The 23,988-nt window shown below is 37.4% G+C and overlaps 1 protein-coding gene across 1 annotated transcript in view; it reads left to right on the forward strand.

Annotated features, from left to right (window-relative positions):
- FBXW7 (F-box and WD repeat domain containing 7) overlaps positions 1–23,726 on the forward strand; it is a 134,945-nt gene extending 111,219 nt beyond the window's left edge. Inside the window, 7 exon segments of the mRNA XM_032224220.1 lie at positions 7,045–7,168; positions 7,691–7,827; positions 10,030–10,143; positions 14,568–14,749; positions 15,896–16,121; positions 20,852–21,062; positions 23,398–23,726. Coding sequence (XP_032080111.1) covers positions 7,045–7,168; positions 7,691–7,827; positions 10,030–10,143; positions 14,568–14,749; positions 15,896–16,121; positions 20,852–21,062; positions 23,398–23,666 — 1,263 coding nt within the window. The 3' untranslated portion in view covers positions 23,667–23,726.
- The last annotated feature ends 262 nt before the right edge of the window (positions 23,727–23,988 follow it).

The following is a 23,988-nucleotide window of genomic DNA, read 5'->3' on the forward strand; positions in this document are numbered from 1 at the left end:
AAGACTCCCAGTGTTGGGGCAATTCACAACTTCTGGAGGCAAGTTGTTCCACTGATTAATTGTTCTAACTGTCAGGAATTTCTCCTCAATTCTAAGTGCTTCTCTCCTTGATTAGTTTTCCACACATTGCTCTTGTTCTGCACTCAGGTGCCTTGGAGAATAGTTGGACTGCCTCTTCTTTTGTGGCAACCATTGAGATATTGGAACACTGCTATCACGTCTCCCCTAGTCCTTCCTTCATTAAACTAGACATACCCAGTTCCTGCAACCGTTCTTCATAGGCTTTAGCCTCCAGTCCCCTAATCCCCTTTGTTGCTTGCCTCTGCACTCTTTCTAGCATCTCCACATCCTTTCTACATCATGGTGACCAAAACTGAATGCAGAATTCCAAGTGTGGCCTTACCAAGGCCTTATAAAGTGGTATTAACACTTCACGTGATCTTGATTCTATTCCTCTGTTTATGCAGCCCTAAAACTGTGTTGGTCCTTTTTGGCAGCTGCTGCACACTGCTGGCTCATATTAAAGGGTTGTCCACTAGGTCTCCAAGATCCCTTTCACAGTTAATACTGTGGAGCAAGGTATACTTTACCTGTGCATTTCGTTTTTGTTGCTAAATGTAGAACCTTACTTCATTGAATTTCATTTTATTAGATAGTGCCAATGTTCAGTGTATCAAGATCCTTTGGTATCTTAGCCTGTATTCTGGAGTGTTGGCTATTCCTGCCAGCTTGGGGTCATCTGCAAATTTGATGAGTCCCCCCACCGATCAGCATTTAACAACAAGAGAGCTAACATGTCATTCTGGCTCCTTCTTAGGGCCACCTGTGGTAACAGCATCCAACCACATTTGCAGCAATACTTAAAGAAACAGTACTACTATCATGCATATTATATTGCTAACCCAACTGTTTGCTTACATACCTAACACCCTCATCCAAATCACTGATGAAGATGTTGAAGAGTACTGGGCCCAACACAGAGCCTTGTGGTACTCCCCTGCATACTTCCCTCCATGAAGAGGCAGTTCCATCGAGGACTACACGTTGAGTGCAGTTGGTCAACCAGTTACAAGCCATCTGGTGTGATGCTGTCTAACCCACATCTTCTACTTTATCTAGTAGTAGGTTATGGTCTACCTTGTCAAATGCCTTACTGAGAGTCCAAGTAAACTATATCGATGGCATTCCTCTGGTCCACTAGTTTTGTCACTTTATCTAAGAATGCAATAAGGTTAGACTGACATGATCTGTTTTTGACAAACCCATGTTGGCTTTGGCTTGTGATCTGTTTTCTTCCCTTTTCTGAAGATGGAACCACATCAGCAATCCTATGGTAGTTCCCCAGTACTGCAGGATCTCTGAAAGATATAGTTCCGTTGTTTGGAGATCTGTCTGCCAGTTCCTTCAGATCCCTGGGGTGTAATTCATCCGGTCCTGGGAATTGGATCTTGTCTAAGGGTAGACAGGTGCTCATATTATCATTTTCTTCCCTATCTCAACTTGGGTTCCTAATCTGATTTTTGTGGTGCTGTTTTGACAGGTTGGACTGTTTTATCCCTTGTGTAAAGACAGATGCCAAACATGAGTTAAATAGTTCTGCGTTACCCCTGCTGCTTATCACCTTCTGGCCACTTTCTCCCAGCAATGGACCAATTGTTGTCTTTAATCCTTTCTGTTTTTAACATGTTGGAAAGATGCCCCTTTTGTATTTTTTTTCTTATCTTTGTGGCAGGCCTTTTCTTTATTGTGAGCCTAGCTTCCCTCACTTCATCTTTACACGCACTCTAGTGGCTGACCATTGAACTCCGTCTATGTTTGCATTCAGAATATTTCCGAGCTAATCCTAGTCATAGAATCATAGCACCCTTATAGCCAGGGGAAAAGGTTCAGACAGGCTGGTCCCCATGCCAGAACCCACCACAAACTCAGAATGGAATGTCCGACTATGAGAAATCGCAGAAGCACCTCAGATAGCCTATGATCTTAGATAACACTCGCTGAGGGCAGAACATAAAGCAGAGGTGGAGAACATCAGAGCCGACTGGCTCAGCCGGACCGAGATGGACAATTTGGAGCGGAAGCTGCAGCCAGCAATCTTCGAGGAGGTGGCGGGGTGCTTCAGACGCCCGCCCCTCAACACTCAGCTCCCGAGGTTCTTCTCCAGGTACCAGACACGGGGGGCAGAAGGGGCAGAAGGCCCTGGAGAATCCCCCAGGAGAGGATATCCCTCAACTAGGGGTCGCTGGAGCACCCAGACCCTCAATGGCTCCAGCTGACCGCTTGGCACTTGAGCGGAGCATCCTAGGGAAAGAGCTCTTCTCCCCCAGGGTGATACAGACTATCCAGACTGCTCGCAAAAACTCCATGGAGCATATCTATGGCTCCATGTGGCGGGCCTTTGCCTCATGGGGTAACTCTCTGGGGTATAATCCTATCCAGGCCGTGGTGCCACAGGTTCTGAACTTCCTCCAGGCAGGCCTGGACAGAGGGTTAGCTCCTAACACGATTAGGAGACAGGTTTCAGCCATCTTGTCAGTCCTCCTGTGTGGCAGGAACCAGAGTTTGACTCACCATCCTATGGTCAGGCAATTCCTCAAGGGGGCTTCCAATCCCAAACTGCCCACAGTACTCAGGTACCCTTCCTGGGACTTAAAACAGGGTAGGGGACGTTCCAACAGGCGCTCCGTTTGAGCCTTTACGAACAGCTTCCCTTAAGTTCCTGACTCTTAAGGTGGCTTTCCTGGTGGCCATCACCTCCGCCAGGCAAATATCCGAGCTGCAAGCTCTGTCCACCAGGGAGGATCTCTGTGTCTTCCACCAAGACAGGGTGGGGTTATGACTGGATCCGTCCTTCATCCCCAAGGTGTGCCCCTGCTTCCATCGAGCCCAGGATCTGATTTGCCCAACTTCTGTCCAGACCCTTCTCACCCGTTGGAGAAGAAGTGGCACACTCTGGACGTAAGGAGGACTCTGAGGATTTAGCTTAGGAGAACCAGGCCAAACAGGAAATCCGAAGATCTGTTTGTCTCCTTCCAACCAGGGTCCCTGGGTAACAAGGTAACTTCCACCACAATAGGCAGGTGGTTGCGAACCTGCATTGCCACTGCATACCAATCGCAGGGCTTACAGGCACCAATCATATCACAGCTCACTCCATACGGAGCGCAGCCACATCCACGGCCTGGGCCACGCAGGCATCCATGGCCGAAATCTGCAGGGCAGCCATGTGGGCTTCCCCCTCTAACTTTGCTAGGAACTATAAACTGGACTCTTTTGCCTCAGCAGAAGCCTCATTTGGCCGCAGGGTGTTGCAGGTGGTTCATAGGGCGGGGCCCACACCTCAACTGGTATGAGTTGGGGGCATGTGGTATCAGGGGTCTCCCTCCCTAGGGACTTGTAGGCTTTGGTACGTCACATTCTGGATACTCCTCCTCCCTCACTATGGAGAAAGGGCGTCAAGTACTTACCTGATACGCCTCTTCTCATAGTGGGGGAGGAATATCCAGCCCCCCCCCCCCCCGACTATGTTTGTATGACTAAGAGTCATGTTCATTGTTTATGAAGTTATATAATATTGTTGTTGGAAACATTAAAAGCTAAGAAATGAATTAAGAGTCTGGAGTGAATGGTGCAACGAGTCAGATAGAGTTCTTCGCCAATAACTGGGGAATACCTGGTGGCCAGGGGGCGCTACCCAAAGAGCTTATCTGACTCATCCAATCATGAGAGGACAAGGTCAACCATTCTGGATACTCCTCCCCCCACTATGAGAAGAGGCGTATCAGGTAAGTACCAATGCCCTTTTTGGTATGTTGTCCATTTTATACCTTGGGTTACCTTGGGTTATAGTGGGTTGAGCGGTCAGGTACTTTTTGATAAATTTGTATGGTTATCCATTTTATTGGAAGATATCATATAGGCAGTCTTGTTTCCTTTTTCTGGTGTTTCCTGTTGTTGCTGTATAACATACAAATTCACTTGTGTGAAATTGGATTGTTGCTTGGTAATGGAGCACTTGGTTAGTGAGAGTCATTTTTCAATAGAATTAAATTTCTAATTTGCCATTGTTTCCTTTTCTGATGAAAATATCCAAGAGTACTAGTGTGTTGATATTTCCCTCTTCCCTTGTGAAATTTATTACTTTGAAGATGTTGATTGGTGTGTCTTCTCTAGTTGTTTCTTTTTTATTATGATGAAGGTAGTGTTTACATATCACATCCATACTTGTGGTTATGTGTGTGGAATTGCTATAGTTTCTAGACATTGAATTATAATCTATGAGTCCTAAGTGTAGTGATCCCTTAAGTGTTCCTCTGATTTGTTAGTATATTTGTTTATCAAAATAAAAGTAGGTACTTAGACAGAAGTTTATGAGGTCCGTGATTCCAGGCATTTTGATCTTAGTGTATTTGACTAGCTTGGGTGTGCTGAGTAGTGCTGCTGCTATTAGTTCTTGATCTATGGACATATAAAAACTATGATGTTGAAACCATAATTTCATGAGCTTCTACTTTTAGCTCTTTGATTTTCTGAAGGCACAATAAGGGAGATTTGAGACTATCACTTCCCAAAAAAAGAAATCCAAGCTTGTTTGTAAGTTCTTTGGCAGTGTAGAATGTTGGGATCCCTGGTAATAATATAATTGGACAATGAAGTATGTTAGCTTGTGTATTTTTGGATGTCCATAGAAGAGTGGCAGGATGAGTTCACTGCTTTTCATCCAACACTGTTCTTTTTTATTTGACATTTCTTGGTTAATTTATTGAGGATTCTCTTAATTGGCCTGTGCAGTGTTGGGTTCGTGTTTGCTGAAATGTAGAGTTCTTTGTCCTCCAGGATTTTTGTATGTATTGCATTCTGTCCACAATAACAATGGTTAGTCTTTGTTTTTTGGGTGGATGGTCCTTCTTTAGGTTTTTGAGGGCTTGTTCTCTCCTCTGCTTTGAATTGGCTTAGCTTAAATATTCTTCTGATCTGTGGTATGATTGGTCGATTGCTTTATGTTTTCTTCGATTTCTATGGGAATTCCTGTGATATTTAATGCTGCTGTTAAGATGGCAAAGAATTCTAACTGATAAGTAGTGTCTATGTTATGTAGTTGATACCTTTCTGGAGGCTATTGTGCTGTATAGTGGGCAGCTGGATATGTTGACTACCCATTTGGGTTCAAGTGTGTCTTTGCTTATTGGTTTAGTTTGTACAGTTTGGTTTGAAGGCTTTCCCCCCAGTTTGTCTTAGAGATAGATGGGTTATCAGCATTTTTCTGTATTCTGTGGTTAGGGATTGCTCTAGTTTCTCCTTGAGATTATTTATGGTGTGCTGATGTTTGTGAGCATCTGTGATCATTAGCCACGTCATTTATCAATTGTTTTGTTGAGTTATTTTCCATCCAGCTGTGCAGTTTATTAGAGGTTTATATCTGACTCTGGTGGGCAGGGCATGTTGTCGTAGGCATTCATGCAAAAAAAAATAGTCATTTCTTAATTGAGGTTTGCTACATGCAATTATCTCCCATTTGCATGCCTTCTGAAGCATTTGACACCCATATATGATTCCAGTGGAGGAGAATATATATAGCTTAGGTTTGAAAGGTAGAATCTTCGGTGTTCTCTGCGCTTGATAGAAGAGCGCATCCAATGAAAACAATAGAATAAAAACTCCTTGATCTCACCACACATAGATTGACTAAATCACAATTTCAATTGGAAAAACGAGCATTTTTTTATGTGTGATGTGCATAGATATGTGTTCAAGTCAAGGCAACTGCCCAGATAAGTCCCTGCAGTTTTCTTGGTAAGATTTTTGGAAGTGAGTTATTCATTTATTTTTATTCCCCATTTATTATTTTATTATTATTTTTTAAATATTGTATCTCAACAGCGCAAACATACATAATACTCCTTCATCCTCCTATTTTCTCCACAGCAACAACCTTATGAGGTGGGTTGGACTGGGGGAGAATGAGTGCTGAAGTTAGCTTTCATGCCTAAGGAGAGACTATACTTTTTCTAGCCTGATACCTTAACCACTAGATCAAACTGGCTCCCAGTGGTTTGCCATTGACTCCTTCCTAGGGCTAAGAGAGACCCCAAGAACCACCTAGCTCAATAATGGCAAACCTTTTTTGGCTCGCGTGCCATAAGTGGGGGGAGCGCAGGGGGGGGGTCATGCGCAGGCGTGCCACACCCATAATGCAATGCGCGACTCCCCCAATGGTTGGAGCGTCATTTTGAGTGCTCCAGAGGCTTCAGGGAAGCTCAGGAAGCCTCCGGAAAGCCTCTGGGGTGGGGGGAGGCTCTTTTTGCCCTCCCCAGGCTCCTATAAAGCCTCTGCCGCCTGTGGCACGCATGCTATAGGTTCGTCATCCCGGACCTAGCCACATTATGTCTAATGCGGATCTCCTGTTTATAGCTGCTGACTATAAATTGGCTTGTGAGCAAGCTGGCCTGTGAGCTTCCAAGACCAATGTAAATCCAAAAACACTATGGAATTCTTGGAAGCTTAGCATTCAGGAAAATCAGCCATAGGTAGACACCATATAAACCATTTTTATATACCGTTCAAACAAGACAATAGAAAAGTAAGAAGGAAACAAAAAGATCATAACACATTTCTTCCAACAGCTAACACTAAACTGGAATTTCCACCAGAGAAACAATCAAGCAGAAAACAATACCCTAATCAAAGAATTACCAAGGACAAAACCACACCCTCACCAAAACTGGCAGGCTACCGATTATTAATACGGGAGCAAACCACATACACATTCATATTGTTGATGTTACCCAGCATAATGAAATATCCGTAAGCAAACCATTAAGAGAGTGCCAAGGACTTCACATTAGTAGTAGCATTTGTAGAAGCCTCTAAAATTCAAGGCTATTTCTTGGGATTTTAGAGAAGTTGGGAAGATACAGGCATTATGCATGTTGTGTTAGTTATAATAACTCTTTCTTGATTATATAAGTGAATATATAAAGCCCAATAAATTACCTAATTCTTTCAATGAGTTTCAACTTCCACTTTTTTTTAAAATTTTTGTAGCTGGCTCTATATGTGCTTTCTTTCCTGGATCCCAAGGACTTGCTGCAGGCAGCACAAACATGTCGATACTGGAGAATTCTGGCAGAAGACAATCTTCTATGGAGAGAAAAGTGCAGAGAAGAAGGTATGGTTAAAATTTTTATCTTCTTGGACATTGAAAAAATGCCTTTGGTTATGGAAAGATCATTATTTTGAATAGTTATATTTCACCAGCAAGATCCAAATATATGTTAGCTTGCTACGTTAAATCTAACATAGCAATAAATACAAATTCTGGTATTTGAGGCTGGAATTCCATAATTCACCTGAGAGCTGCTGAACCTTTTGTTTGTAGATTCAAAGAACTGAAAGATCATATATAAAGCTTGAAAATGAGTAACAGCAGCTCTGCTATTATACAGAAAATAGTAAATATTTAATTCAAAAAGTTTAAATGAGATATTTGAGATAGCAGAAGTAAATAAATAGGAGTTGTAGTGTAAGGCTTTAAGATAAATTGGATGCATGATGGAATAGTTTTGAGTTGCATGACAAACAGGTGAGACATCACTAAGTATATTACAATTGGCAATAGTTTATCATTTTGGAAAGGAAGGTTAATGAAACATGCAACTAACATCATTTTGGGTTTGTTTAAAATATATAGGAATTGATGAACCGTTACATATCAAGAGGAGAAAAGTAATAAAGCCAGGATTTATTCATAGCCCATGGAAAAGTGCTTACATCAGACAGCATAGAATTGATACTAACTGGCGGCGAGGTGAACTTAAATCTCCTAAGGTAACCAACCATCTTTGAATAGACTATTATGAACATAGTAAAATCACATCTTAGTATTGATCTGTTCTGATTATTTTTAATATTTAAGAATCTAACTTTGTTCAAATAATTTGCAAAAGTTCAGCTTCAATATTTTGTATTATCTTTTTCTCTCACATGTTATAAGTACTGCAGCTCAAAACAATGTTATCAATTCTTGTTATGCTGGCAGTTATATCCATTTTAATGCATACATGCAATTTAGCATATCCTATACAAAAAAGTATAAATGCTTCCATTTATATGTTAATTTTCCACAGTTAACAAAAATTGAATTTAAAAGTGAGCTGTGTTCAGTTTTCAATGCTATTTATTGAGAAATTCAAGCTAGAATTATAGTAGGTAAAACTGCTCAGAACACATCCATTTTCTGAATAATGGAAGCTACTCTATATCTTACTGGTCTCTGTGTGGCTTTTCTTCCTTTCAGAGGCTCCGTAGCAGGAATAATAGCCTACATTAAGAGGATTTCTGCAATTGTCAGGGTCTTACCAAATTTGGGACACACACACACAAACAAATATTTCTAAAAATAAGACAAATTTTAGAATGCAAAATATAACAAATCATCAGTTCCAATGGTGTTATCCTTTTGTGAACTTTGCAAACAGTTAAAGGTGCTCCTTCAATATGCCAAGGCATCAAGCTATAGCTGTAATTCAGTGTGTATTAACAAGTGTGGATATTACTGTAAATATATGCCACTTAACCAATAGTGTTATGGTTAATCATAGCTTAGAGAACTTGAATTTTGGTCATGATAACTCACAGATTAAGTACTAAAGAATTCAAATTAGGAGAATATTTAACGATGATAAATTGAAAAGCAAAATCTCCAGTTGTTTTCAAACCACAACAGATTGCTACAAGAATCTCCTAGGAAGATGTATATGTCCTACCTTAATATGTCATAAAGATGAAATGAACTTTTTCACAGTAAATTTAATACTGCCAGATTGTACTAATAGAATAATCATACTGCCAAATCTTCTGCTGTTTAAATAATTGCTACAGATGTTAATTTTGTGGCCTTTTCAGTTAAATTTATTTGTTTCTAAGACCAAGATTAGTCCATAATTGTAGTGCATAATGAAAACTATGTTGCTGTATCTTAGTGAAGAGCAATTCAGTTAGGCATTATTTTATTTCAATATTTATTTTTACAAGTCATAATATAATAGATTTGTATTCAAAATATTTGATTAAGATACAGAAATTTTTGAGGAATGTTACTGGGGCTTATTAGAAAGGAAAAATAGCATTATTTTAATATATGTTAAATCACAGCAGTATCTGCAGGCATATAAATTCAGCCCTGTACAAATTAATCAACTTTAGATCTATTATGTCTATGGAGATTCTCAGTCATCCAGGTCATAGTTGTCCCAAAGGTGCTTTTTCAAGAGGCAACTGGATTTCTTGATTTTCTTTGAAGATGTTTCTCTTTTCATCCAAGAAGCTTCTTAAGCTGAAGGAGCTTTTTGGATGAGAAGTGAAACATCTTTAAAAAAAAAACACACACACAAGGAAGTCCAGTTGCTTCTTGAAAAAGTATCTTTGGGATATTTAGATGTATTAGTTGCTCTAGGAGAAGAACTAGTTAGGGACTTGCCTATGCAAACATTATCATGGAAATTTACATAGAGCTTGTGAATGCCTTTTAATTTTTTTATGGAAAAAGTATGATATAAATTATTTCACCAGTGAATAGAGAAGTCTGCTTTTTTGAGCCAAACATTTTTGTCCAATTTCACAATGGGATTGCCTTTTTTTTCTTTCTCAATCCAGTGAGTAATGAAATCCAGATATCAGATCAGTAAAAAGTCAACAGTCGAAGCTGGATTTGTAATGTTGCCCATTTGAAACAGCCTATAGATATAGAAAATAGAGTCACAATTAATAGTAGGAAAATGATACTAGAAAGAAGCATGGAAAGATAAATCATGTTATATATTGCAGTATGACAGCTTGCTATGAGTTGATTGCTACTTGTTCACATAGGTAAACTGGATTAAACAGCCAAGAGCTAAATGAAAAACATGTTCTATTGTATTAGCAGAAATATATCCTAATTAAAAACAATAAAAACTACAATTTTTATTTTAATGGTAAAATCAATTCTGGTTTTGTCTGAGATGTGTGGTTTTTTTCTTATATTGTTAGGTGCTCAAAGGTCATGATGATCATGTAATTACATGTCTACAGTTCTGTGGTAACCGAATAGTCAGTGGTTCTGATGATAATACATTAAAGGTTTGGTCAGCAGTTACAGGAAAGGTAAATCAAATATATTTATTGCATTTTCAATAAAGTTCACCCAAAATATATTTCTTGCTTTGCAAAACATGCTGCCTGTAGTTCAGTCTGATGTTTGTAATGCATAGTTCTATTTCATCTTCTATAGAGTTTAGAGTTTTAGAGTTTTATTAGAATTTGTAGGCCGCCCTTTTCCCTGAGGGGACTCAGGGCGGCTCACATAAAACTGGGAAGGGGGGAATACAAACATCAAGAAAGAAACATACAATAAAATGGTAGGCAACATACATTCATCATTCGGGAGGGGTAACTATCCTTATCCCCAGGCCTGACGGGCGAGCCAGTTCTTCAAGGCTATGCGGAAGGCTTGGACGGTGGAGAGGGTACGAATCTCCACGGGGAGCTCGTTCCAAAGGGCCGGGGCTACTGCTGAGAAGGCCCTCCTCCTTGTGGTTGCCAGCCGACACTGGCTGGCCGATGGGATACGGAGGAGGCCTAGTCTATGGGATCTTATTGGTCGCAGGGATGTAATTGGCAGAAGGCGGTCTCTCAAGTATCCAGATCCACTGCCATGTAGGGCTTTATGGGTGATTAATAGCACCTTGAAGCGCATCCGGAGATCGACAGGCAGCCAGCGCAGCTCGCGGAGGATAGGTGTTATGCGGGTGAATCGAGGTGCACCCGCAATCACTCGCGCGGCTGCGTTCTGCACTAGCTGAAGTCGCCGGATGCTCTTCAAGGGCAGCCCCATGTAGAGCACATTGCAGTATTCCAGCCTAGAGATCACAAGGGCCCGAGTGACTGTTGTGAGAGCCTCCCGATTCAGGTAGGGTCGCAACTGGCGCACCAGGCGAACCTGGGCGAATGCCCCCCTGGTCACAGCCGTTAGGTGGTGGTCAAATGACAGCTGTGGATCCACAGGATATACTTTCCAATTCACTTCACTTTCCACTTTAAATCAGAGTTTCCTATTAATATATGAAATGTGGTATTCTGCTTTATAACAGAGCAGGTCATCTTGCAAGATGGAGAACAAAACCCAATACCTGGGGCTGATATAAGGTTCATAACCCATAATTTGAGTTCAAGTACTCTAAACTACTTCTTGAGCAGTGTTACATGATCACTGTAATGTTGAAGTGGAGATTTAACACCACATATTGCACTACATATGCACTATTCTTTTATATGAATCCATTATTGTCACTGGCAGTATATTAGCAGTTCTTGTTACCCTGTCCCATCCCCCCCACCCTAAATGATTTTAACATAATTGTAGTCCATAAACAGAAAAAAAATGCAATGTTATAGATAGAATGTGGCATTTAATTTAATTTAAATAACACTTAAATAAATATGTGTTTATTTACAATAATTTGTGTGTCTCCTACTCAGAAGATGATGTAGCTAATTCATTTAGCACTGTTCACTAGAATTCAGAGTACCTTTAGGGTGGTTTTTAAGCTACTAAACCAAACCAAATACAGCATTACTAGGATTTAACCCATTTCATTTATTACAGTCTGGGTAATACCTATTTGAAAACCACTATATTTAAAATACTGTGCATTTTCAAATTTCAATTAAATTGCCTTTCATATTTCCAGCAGTTATATACAACTAAAATTAGTACCAGAAAGTGCCCAAAGAAACAATAGGGCTATTCAGAATATTTTCCAGCCCAAGGCAAAGGACAATTACCATATGTACCAGCCACAGCTTAGTTTTTAAAATTAGGTCACTGGCCAAAATGTTGAATTTGTTGCAAATTATGAATCTTTTAGAATTATTCAAGCAAAACATTTAAAAACTATTTTCAAGTAAAACCTGTCTATCTCTAGTTCTATCTCTATAGAGATCTACCTACCCACCTACCTACCTAGTAATTTAAGATAATCCATATGAAATTTGTGCATGAAAATATCTACTCAATTGGTTCAAGTTAATATATCAACCCCTCATGGATATGATTCTGCCAGATTGCTGTAAGCCCTCTTGGAAAAAAAGAAATAAAATCTATATCATTGTGGCTTTCCTACATGCTTGTTAATTTCTTGGAATTTGCAAGTTCTTAGTTTATACAAAAGTTATTTCAAAACAATCTGAGTGGCTATCCCTATTTAAGGGAGGCTTGAAAAAACTGTAATCTAACCAAATATTTATTAATATTTTCCGCAGAAGAGTGTTAATTCTAGCATGGTTTAATGCTTTACCCTCTGTGTTCTTGGAAGGGAAATGCTTCTAAGAAAGGAAAGTACTCTACATCTGAGTTTATTTGTTCTTATTAATTGGGAAGAATGATCAATTGGGAACAATGAATACTTCTGCGAACCTCTTTCGGTAGAGATGTTTGAGATAATTTGAGTCAGTCATATTTAATGTAGACCTAGTTTCAATTTTCATACATTTCCTCTCTAGCATAGGAGAATGGGCTGCACATTATACTAATTATAAGGAGTCCTTAAGTTAGAAAAAACCTAATGTCTAGACCTGTTGCTGTTGGGTGGCAGGACCCTTCGTCAAAGCCAATTCTGATTTGAAGTTAGGTCTGCATTTGCATCCCAAGAATATTGAGGTTTTTATATATATACAAATGCACATTAGTCTATTAATCAGCAATGTACTAGAATTCTGGAGAAAAAAAAACCAAAATAATTTGACTTAATGATTACATATCCATATATGCATTGTGAATTTTTTTTACTAATGTCCTTGTATAGAACAACATTTGTTTGTATTTATGACTACTAGTTTACAGTGATTTATAATATTAATAAAACTATTAATTTTAATGTTAATTTTTTAAATTCTAAGATAACCAAATTTAAACCACTGTCATTTAAAAGTCTGTTCATTTTAAGCTTGGATGTTTGAATGTTTTCAGCATAAGAGCACTGCATCCTTAAAGTGAATTTTTTCTAAGAAGGGGTAAGGCTGCAGCTGGTAAAATGTGTTTCTGCCTGTTGTGTCAGCCTGAGAGATCTGGATGCAGTAGTATTCTCAAACATATATTTATTCTTGGTAGTATAATATAAGTCTTTAGTATAAGCAGTGACAAGCGGTGAGGCACTGACACAGGGGTTTCAAATTTTTTTAGACTTGTGGACTTCAACTCCCAGAATTCCACAGCCAGGCATGCTCAGTTCCGATTTAAAGTGACAGCACTTTCCCCCCTTGCAAAATAAGTTTTTCTTCATTCTTTTTCTTCTCCCTCCCCCTCCTTCCTCCCTCCCTCCCCCTCTCTCAAACAGACACATGCACACAGAGAAGTTGGATCCCTCTCACTCACTCACTCTCAAACAAACACAAACACAGAAGTTGGATTGGATATATTTTCCAATGGCTTGAAAGCAGCTTCTCTGCCTTCCCTTGCTGCCTTCCGATCCAAGCCTTTGATTGCAGGTGGAGCCACGTTGCCTTTTCAAACTTGTAATCAGTGAAGCTGGGCTTATATACTTTTATCCAGGTGTGTGTCTGTGTGTGTCTGTGTTTGAAAAGGCAACGTGGCTCTGCATGCAATCAAACTTTTTGAATTCCTCCCCCCCTCCCCACACACAGACCTTTTCCAGCTGTTTCAGAGAGGATTTCAACTCTGCTCTTGCCTGCCATCATGAAAAGAAAAAAAAATGTAAAAGGAGACAGGCAAGAGCTCTGAGGTCAGACTGAGCTAGTTGCTCCCAGAGAACTCTAAAAAGCCTCTAAAAATGCCCTTTACAGGAGGCGAGAGAACCACGTGCCTCCTTTGCATAAGGGATTTTTCGCCTTTTAACCCTTGCTTAACTCTGCTCAAGTGATCATAAAGATAGAGTAAAGGAGGCATGTGGTTCTCTCGCCTCCTCCTGCAGTTAAGCACTAAGCAGAGTCATCCACTGTGACTCTGACAGCAACTACCTCAGCCTTTTTCCTTTTACATTTTTTTTTTCTTTTCATGATGACAGTGGTGAGGCCTTGCCTTCCCTGACTGCACGTCCCTGAGTATAAGTATAGAAACTACTGTAATTCTAGTCTCATTCTTCTAGAATTATGAACTCTTCCCATAGGTGAGCAACCCATGGGTCTTATGAGCCTCTCATCCAGGGACATAAATTAGTCCTGGACAGCAAAAAACAACATTTGAAAATGCAGTAACATGAAAAAGCAAACTGTTCCTTTCTTGCACATGTTGCAAAAACATACAGCTTTATGCTGCTCCTGTATCAGATTCAAATCAAGTATATATTTCAATGTATCCTGGCTAACTTGCTGGTAGAGTTCCATAATCCATTTGTATATAATGAGACAATTGAAGAAGGCCAATGAGAAAATTGTTGTGTTCATGTTACATGGAGACATGACTATCTCAAATATCAGCCTGAAGAATATTACTATGTGCAATAATAATCTATATAGGTTCATCTGTTTTTTGTTTGTCTAAATGATAACCAGATTTAATTGTCTATTTTCAGTGTTTAAGAACACTTGTTGGACATACAGGTGGGGTCTGGTCTTCACAGATGAGGGACAATATAATCATCAGTGGATCTACAGACCGGACCCTCAAAGTGTGGAATGCAGAGACTGGAGAATGTATACATACGTTATATGGGCATACCTCAACGGTGCGTTGCATGCATCTCCATGAAAAGAGGTAAGCATTTATCTTACATCCTTTGTTTTGAAAGTAACAAACATACTTTCAACATTTAAGTATTATATTTTATGTAGATAGTTTGTTGAAGTTTTATATTTAATATAAAATATTAGACAACTTGTAAATATAAATAATTATGCGTTATACATTGCATTCTTTAGTTTACGTTCAAATTCAGAAAAATCAAGTTTCCTGAGGAAAAAAACAATGCAAAAAAGAATACAAAAAGATGTGATAGAATACTGCTCCATTTAATTATTCAATATGAAGGCTCTTCCTGCTGGGTTTTTTAACTGTATAGTTTCTAAGTCAAGATTTTAAAATATAAGTCAGATCAATATACAGAAGCAGCTACTTTCAATTCATTATTAAAAGGTGTGACACATGCAAGTAGTTTAAACCTGGAATCATGTTCAAGATGAATATTTTGTAATCAGGTGTTCCAAGTAAAATAATGTAATATTAAATAGAACTTACAACCATTTGTTTAGTGATCATTTGAAGTTTCAGCAATACTGAAAAAGAGACTATTTTTCACACTTACGACCTTTGCAGCATCCCCATGGTCACTTGATCAAAATTCGGATGCATGACATCTGGTTCTTATTTATGACAATTGCAGTGTCCCAGGAGCCTTTTGATCATCTTTTGTGGCCTTCTGACAAGCAAAGTTGGTGGGGAAGCCAGATTCACTTAACAACCATATTACTAATTTAACAACTGCAGTAATTCACTTAACCATCCTACCAAGAAAAGTCCTAAAATGAAGCAAAACTAACTTAACAGTTGTCTTGCTTAGCAACAGATATTTTGGGTTCACTTTTGGTTGTAAATCAAGAACTACTTGTATAAAGATGTTTAGAGGACACATTTTAAGAGTCTTAATCTCAAACTTTATATTTTAATTCATTGCTAAATTCCATATCTCTTGATCAAGACAATTTATTTCTGAAATCCAGAATTTATTGCAAATATATTTTCTTTTTCAGACTAAAAATCTGATTGTAATAGTTCAGTGAAATATTTTTTAATCATCTATAAGTTGGGTCGATTTAAGTGTCTGCTTAAACATACAACCCTGGATTTAGTCTGGACTAAATACTGCTAAAACAGCCACATTGTTTTTATTTTTCCACTTCCTAGAGTTGTCAGTGGGTCTCGAGATGCCACCCTGAGAGTTTGGGACATAGAAACAGGCCAGTGTTTACATGTTCTGATGGGTCATGTAGCTGCAGTCCGATGTGTACAATATGATGGCAGGAGGGTTGTTAGTGGAGCTTATGATTTCATGGTCAAAGTTTGGGATCCAGAAACTGAAACCTGTCTACACACCTTGCAAGGGCATACTAATAGAGTCTATTCATTACAGGTAAGCGTTTTGTACTGTGCCGTCAGTATTCAACAAGAATAATTAATTGGTGCCTAATATTTGCTGTGCAGCCAGTACACTACTGGCAACTAAAGAGGTCAAATCATTTGGTCTATGCATTCTATATTTTTCTTTTTCTTCTTTTCCCTATTCATCTAATCTTTTGTGTTATGACATTGAAAAACAGAGCATAGCCAGAGTGCTCAGAATTCTTGTAAAAGTGCCACAAAGCACTTTTATAAGAATTCAGTCCAGATAATCTGGAGTGTGCTAGCTGTTCTGACTATACATCCATATATTTGAAGTGAGTTTCTTAAATTTAGCTTAAATAGCTAAATTTAAGCATATCTTTTAAAATTGAATAACTTAGGCAATTAATAATCATTTGGAATGAATAGGGATGTTTATTATATATTATTATGGTGTTCTCTTGTGTTGCAGAAAGATCTGGAAAGATTTTTTTAATAAGTTACTAATGAATTGATTTTAGATGGACTCTTAAATTTTAAATATACTTAAATTGAAAAAAATTGAATAATTCTTATAGGATGTACCTGTTAATGACAATAAATGTCTATTTACATTTAAAGCATTTCTTAGAGTGTCAGATATTTTTGTTATTACAAGAAATAAATTAATAAAAAACATGAAATAGTGGCACTTGTGTTTAAAGAAAGTGCTTTGCAAAGAATTATACCAGTTATAACAGTTTTATTTTAATTTTCTTCTTTTTCATGCACATACTTGAACATATAACTACTTCTAAAATAGAAAGTGTAAATATAGTTGCATTGATTACCGTATTTTTCAGAGTATAACCGGAGCATAAGATGCACCAAGGTTTTGAGGAGGCAATTTTTTTTTAAAGTTTTTGTACTCTGCAAACCTCCAAAAATTGTCTGTTTTTCGTGAAAACAGGCCCATTCCCCCCCCCCCAAAAGGGGCATGAATAGCCCTTAGGAGGCTTGTAGAGTGTTCCGGGGGGACATTTCTGCCTTCCCCAGCCCCCAGGAGCTCTCTGAAAGCCTCTTACAAGCTATGCACGGCCATTTTAGTGAAGGGGCGGGGTTTCAGGAGGCAAAAAATGCTGTATTCAGTGTATAAAATGCACCCAGATTTCCAGCCTCTTTTTGGAGGGAAAAAGGTTTGTCTTATATTCCGAAAAATACAGTAACTTGCTTCATTTAATCAAATTGAAATGTTTTAAACATTAAGATGAATTTTTAAACCAGTTTAATGGAGATTATTGCATATTTTATTTATTGGATCCACGTCTACTATACTTGCTACAAAAAAAAGAAAAACATGAAATTATTTTAACAAGGATTCATATTTTTTTATTTTTCAATTGCATTGTGGAGATTAGTGAATCTGATTTATAGCTCTTGAAGTCACATTCTTTTTTTGACAATTATACTTGTGTCATGGCATGCTATACATAACCACTGATTGAGGTTCATTGAAAACAAGTTTAATAACAGAACATCTCTCATATATATTCATCATAGATGAAGTAAGGAAAGCTAAGGCTCACAATGAAGAAAGGCTTGCCACAAAAGTAAAAAATAACAAAAAAAGCTTCTTTCAACATGTTAAAAACAAGAAAAAAGTTAAGGAAACAATTGGTCCATTGCTGGGAGAAAGTGGCAAGAAGGTGACAAGCAACAGGGAGAAAGCAGAACTATTTAACTCATTTTTTGCATCCGTCTTTACACAAAGGGATAAAACAGTCCAACCTATTAAAAACTACCACAAAAATCAGATTAGGAACACAAATTGAAATAGGGAAGAAAATGGTAAGTGAGCACTTGTCTACCCTAGACGAGTTCAAATCACCAGGACCCGACGGATTACACTCCAGGGTTCTGAAGGAACTGGCAGACGAGATCTCAGAACCATTGAACAATATCTTTCAGAGATCCTGGAGCAACAGGGAACTGCCAGAGGAGTGGAAAAGAGCTGATGTGGTTCCCATCTTCAAAAAAGGAAAAAAATAATAGATCCAGAAACTATAGACCTATCAGCCTGACCTCAATACCAGGAAAGATCCTGGAAAAGATAATCAAGCAACGCATTAGCGAACACTTAGAAGTAAATAAAATAATAGCCAAAAGCCAACATGGGTTTGTCAAAAACAGATCATGCCAGACTAATCTTATTGCGTTCTTTGACAAAATTAGTGAACCAGAGGAATGCCATCGATATAGTTTACTTGGACTTCAGTAAGGCATTTGATAAGGTAGACCATAACCTAATACTAGATACCTCCGAGCAAACTGGAAGACCTCCAAGGTCTCTTCCAACTCTGCTATTGTATTTGTATTGTAATTGGAAACTGCTCTGTTTCTGTGAACAGAAATCTTTCATACACATATTCACATATTTACATATTTGCACACCCATCTGTGGAACAAAATTTTGAAAGGAGTGAGATTTCAGGGTAGTGAAATGTAGAACATATCAGTGACTATAATATTGGCAATAGAAGTATCACAAAACAGTTATTAGATATGACATTGGCATTATTATATTGAGCTAATTAACTTGTACAAATCTGTACTGTAATTTATAAGAAAACTGAATCCCTTAATGGAACATAGCTGAGGTATTTGGGAATAAAATCTTGTTTGCTTGCTTAAGGCTACCCACATCAATATCAGGAATGGGTTGTACTAGGGACAAGAAGACTTACTATTACCTCCTTTTTGTTACTGACATTTCAGTGCTAGATTTGAATCTGGTTATTCTTTCGCATAGAGATGGATCAATTTATACAGTGCAAAGTATAAGAGATTGCTTACAAAGAATTGCATGTGTATCATTAGTAAATGAAGAAGTGTGCAGCTGCTGGCACAAGTAACTGTTAAATTCTGTAACAATTATTAGATTCTGTCTGATAGAAATTAGATATAAAGTCCACTATGTAATGACAGTGTATCTTGCAGGGTTTGAAGCAGCATTTAATCTTAGTATGTCTGAAAGGATTTGATAATAAAATAAACATGTTTTTCATTTATAATACAAATTAGAATCACATATTCATTGCCACATATAGCTTTTGACAACTATAAGTGACTTTAAAAGTTAAGAAAAAAGGCCTGTAGAATAAAAAAATATGTGAAATAGATTAGTATTAGGACAATTCCAAAAGGTGGCAAGCTACCTGGCATTCTGTCATACACATTCATCCAGTACATTAATTCATATATGCCAGGTTTAGGCACTCAAGGTCTACATGCAATGCACAGTTTCCATTTTCCAACTTAGTTCATGATACTATTGAAATGGTTAATTTTCGGTGTTTTGTCTCACTCCTCTCCTTTTGCAATGGAGACTAAAAATAAGGGGTTATATTTCTTCTCAATAACTTTTAAATGCTTTTTTTCAAGTTACTCAAAATTGATACCCTGCAGAGAGGAAAGAAATAAACTGTCTTATGCAATAGTGAAACACTTGAATTTTGCTCACCTGTAATTCTATATCTGAAAGGCATACTACAGTACAGGCCACATTAACGTGTATTTTCTTTCATTCGTGTTATATTTGGATTTCAAAAACCATTCAAATTGGAAGCACTTGTTCTTTTTTTTTAAAAAAAAAAAAGCTAGCCGATATGGGTTACTAATTATAAAACACAGACTATATTCTCAACTATAGTTAACTAAAACTGACAATGATTAGCTGAAATAAAGGTCAACACAATTTAAAATTCTCCATTATACATTTAGAATTTAGAGTTTAGAGATACATGTTTTAGAGTTTTAACAGTTATTCTATATTTCTTATGGACAATAAGTTATATGTATGTCAAAGTGTCAACATTCCATACCCTGAAAGAATTGCAATGGAGAAATTTTAACAAGGTGTACTTTTACTTAAAAAGTTCCCTCTTTCTGTCAGAGAAAACATCCTTAGATATTTTGTTATACTTTTTAGTAGTCTGACTAAAATCATCAAAACATTTAGTCATGACTAGCCTATCCCAGTAATTTGCGTGGATTTAGTTTAAATCTGACAGTCTGGATCCAACCCACTCAATCAATCAAAATATAAAATGTTAAATTTAACTATGACATATAGCTATGAAGAAATTGTAGCCTTTCAAGAATGTCTAATAATTTGAAGATTGCTTAATAATTTGATGGTTCCTTTACCATTAAAAAATACATTTGCAAATAAATATTTAAATATGTACTTTAAAACCAAATTAACAAGATTTTTGTCCTTCCCAAAAGCTGGATTTACACATTTATTATTCTACAAACAAAGTATCTTACACATTTATAAAGCTTGTTTTTAAAAAATTGTTTTCAGTCTGTTAGTAGATATTAGAAAATAAATCTTGCATCTTGTCTAAATCATATTAAACTTAAATATATGAGAATAACTTTCACTATGATAAGATTGTTCCAGGTTGCACTTCTCCTATAAATTATAGAGGCACATATGCTCCGAACCATTTTTAAAATAAAAAGTTACTCCGTGTCAAAAACTGACTTCTTGTTCCAAATGAGTAGGAAGTAGCTTCCTGAAGCAAAGAGTTTATCCTTAACAAAAAATGGATAATTTTGGTAAATTTATGATAGCATATGTTCTCTTAATATGTATTCATAGATTTGTATCAATTTATATTCTGAAGAGATTAAAAAACTGTGAATATAATTAGGCAACTAGGAATAATCACAATTTAATATAAATATGTTGATATATGTAAACTTCTTTTCTCATAGTTTGATGGTATCCATGTGGTGAGTGGATCTCTTGACACTTCAATCCGAGTTTGGGATGTGGAAACAGGAAATTGCATTCACACATTAACAGGTCACCAGTCATTAACAAGTGGAATGGAACTCAAAGACAACATTCTTGTGTCTGGAAATGCAGATTCTACCGTCAAAATCTGGGATATCAAAACAGGACAGTGTTTACAGACGTTACAAGGTAAGATTTCACAGCCTTGTGTAACTAAGTCATAAAATTGTTTTAGTGCTAATCTATATACATGTATGCATGACTATATTGCATATTTGTGAACTATATATAATTTTAAAAAGATTGGTTCAAAGGTACTGTTTATGTGAATCCATACTGTGTTTTTTTGCACTGTTTCTGGTAACAATATTTGATCATGCTCTAGATACATTATAAATGGTTTAGAAATAAATGTTCAATTTGCTTAAGGTGGTATTTTAATGCTTCACTCTTAAATTGTCAAGGTGGATTTTGATGTTTGAGATATTTTTCTTCAATTAGTCAAAACAACCCAAGGGTTTTGTTGGGTGCTTTCAAAGATCTTATAAGGGTAGATGCTTCATGGAAGGAAAAATCTTATTATGTAATTTGGAAAGCAAGGTTAAAGAAACTGCAAATATTTATGTAAGAATTCCTACCACAGAATTATATAGTAGTTTTAGGTCTGCCAACCTGATGCTTGGCTATTTGTATGACTCTGAAATTGAATGTTAATTCAAGAGTTTTAAGCAGATTTTGGGAATAGGAAAAAAACTGAAAAAATGTTGGCTTCTCAATTAAAACAACTGAACTATACTATATCTATACTGAAGCATTCTGTGAGAAAAATAATCTGAGACGTATTTTAGTTTTTTGAATTTTTCTATTTTCTCTCATAAATAAAATCTGCAACTACTACTACTACTACTACTACTACTACTACTACTGGAACTGATTTTTTAAAATAATAAAATTTACAAGGAAAGTACCTTTGGTACCTTTAATTGTATTCATTCCGGTGTGGGTTTCTTATAGAATAAGACCAAAACAAAACCTGTGCTGTATTTTTCCCCAAATAATTTTATTAAAGCTTTGAATAAAACAATTAAAGATAATAGAAGCTAGAGGGAGGGGGGAGAGAATTGCAAGAAAAATAAATATTAAAAAAACCCATTCCTTCCCCTAAGAAAACAACTCCTGCTTTATGGCAAATATAAATAATTGTCTAGTCTCTTTACCTCCTCCTTGCTAACAAATGTAAAACTCTTCATCCCATTATCCATTTCTTAATAGCAAATCAGATAAGTAACATCTTCAATCCAGTTACCAACAAAAATATCCATTCAAAGCTTTAACCTTAATTAGCATATATAAAACTGAACATTCCACAATTCACCTCTTAACCCATTTAAAAGTCATGAAATTGTCCCAACATACATAATATAAACAAAATATAAAAAACAAGCTTAACTTGACAAAGAGGAACCACCTCTTTACAAAAGATAAACTCCAATGCACAATATTCCAAATAAAATCTTATCTTCAAATACACATTCATATGTCCACTCTATTGACAGATCCACATTTCACCAGTCTAAAATAATCCCAGTATCCTAATACAGAGAAAAATCTAAAGTTAAATGTATCAATAAATTATTTTTGCCTTTTTTAAACCAAAATCTCCAAATTTTAACCAAAGAAAGTAGTTAAATGTAAAACCAGTGTAAGTATTATAACATTAGTATTAGTAAATTATTATTTTAATAAATTATAATTATATAAGGAAAAAGTTTTTGCATCACATCTAGTAAGTAAATACCCCCTTTCCCAAGCTGCACTGGTTGTCTCCAAACCTGGGTCTGCAGTTTGGCCTGGATCTCTGATGGCATTCCATGCTGGAGGACTAGGAGAAAGAACCCACCTCCACCTATTGCAGTGATGGCGAACCTTTTCGACACTGAGTGCTGAAAAGGGAGCGTGCGCACTCATCTGGCTTGCAACCCAGAAGAGAAGCTGTCCAGGGGTCATGCGCGCACCAAAAAATGAACTTCCGATTTCCTGCATGTGCATCAAGCAGCTAGTATTACGGTTACTTGCGCGCTTGCACGTGTGATGATGAGCTGGCCAGCACGCATGCTCTCACCGGAAAACAGAAGACCAGCTCTTCTAGTTTCCGGCACTGCCGCACGCACAAAGGCCAGCTGATCTGCTCATGCACACCAGAAACTTGGAAGAGGAACAGGCAACACCGCGCATGCCAGGCGACATGACTCTGCATGCCACTTCGGGCACACGTGCCATAGTTTCTCCATCACGTACCTATTGTATTTTGGATTTTAACTCATTTAATCTCCCCCCCCACACACACTCTGCTAAGAAACAGACATAGGGACCGCCTCCTAGAGTCAGACACTATCGAACAAGGGAAAATTCTTTCTTTATAGAAAAACAATAGTATTTGCTCTTGGGGGAGAGAAGGGCTAGTTTAGTAGACTGTGGTGTTACTTTTTTTGCTAACTTAATTTTGAATTTTTATTTGCTCTAGGTCCCAACAAGCATCAGAGTGCTGTGACCTGTTTACAGTTCAACAAGAACTTTGTAATTACCAGCTCAGATGATGGGACTGTAAAATTATGGGACTTAAAAACGGGTGAATTTATCCGAAATCTAGTTACATTGGAAAGTGGAGGAAGTGGAGGTGTTGTATGGCGGATCAGAGCCTCCAACACAAAGCTAGTGTGTGCAGTTGGAAGTCGGAATGGGACTGAGGAAACCAAGCTGCTGGTATTGGACTTTGATGTGGATATAAAGTGAAGCTTGAAAAGATTATTTTGTCCAGAAATGCAAATGATGTTCTTGTCCTTTCTCCCTCCCTCTACAAAAAGGAAAAAAAAACAACCCTTGTCCTTGGTGGTGCAGGATGTTGGCTTGGGGCAACAGATCCTAAAGACCTACAGGCTACAAAAGAGAAGACACAAAATTGAAAACTGTAACTGACAAAAGAGGCATTTGCTTTTCTCTTTACATCAAAGACTTCACCTTGGAAAGGGCCAGCTTTGCAAAATGTGACTTTCTGTATCAAGCCAGGTGCAATTATTTCTTTTCTGTTTTCCTCTCAATGATCACTGAGCTTTGT

Source organism: Thamnophis elegans, chromosome 9, assembly GCF_009769535.1.
Source record: "Thamnophis elegans isolate rThaEle1 chromosome 9, rThaEle1.pri, whole genome shotgun sequence".
NCBI classification, from domain to species: Eukaryota; Metazoa; Chordata; class Lepidosauria; order Squamata; family Colubridae; genus Thamnophis; species Thamnophis elegans.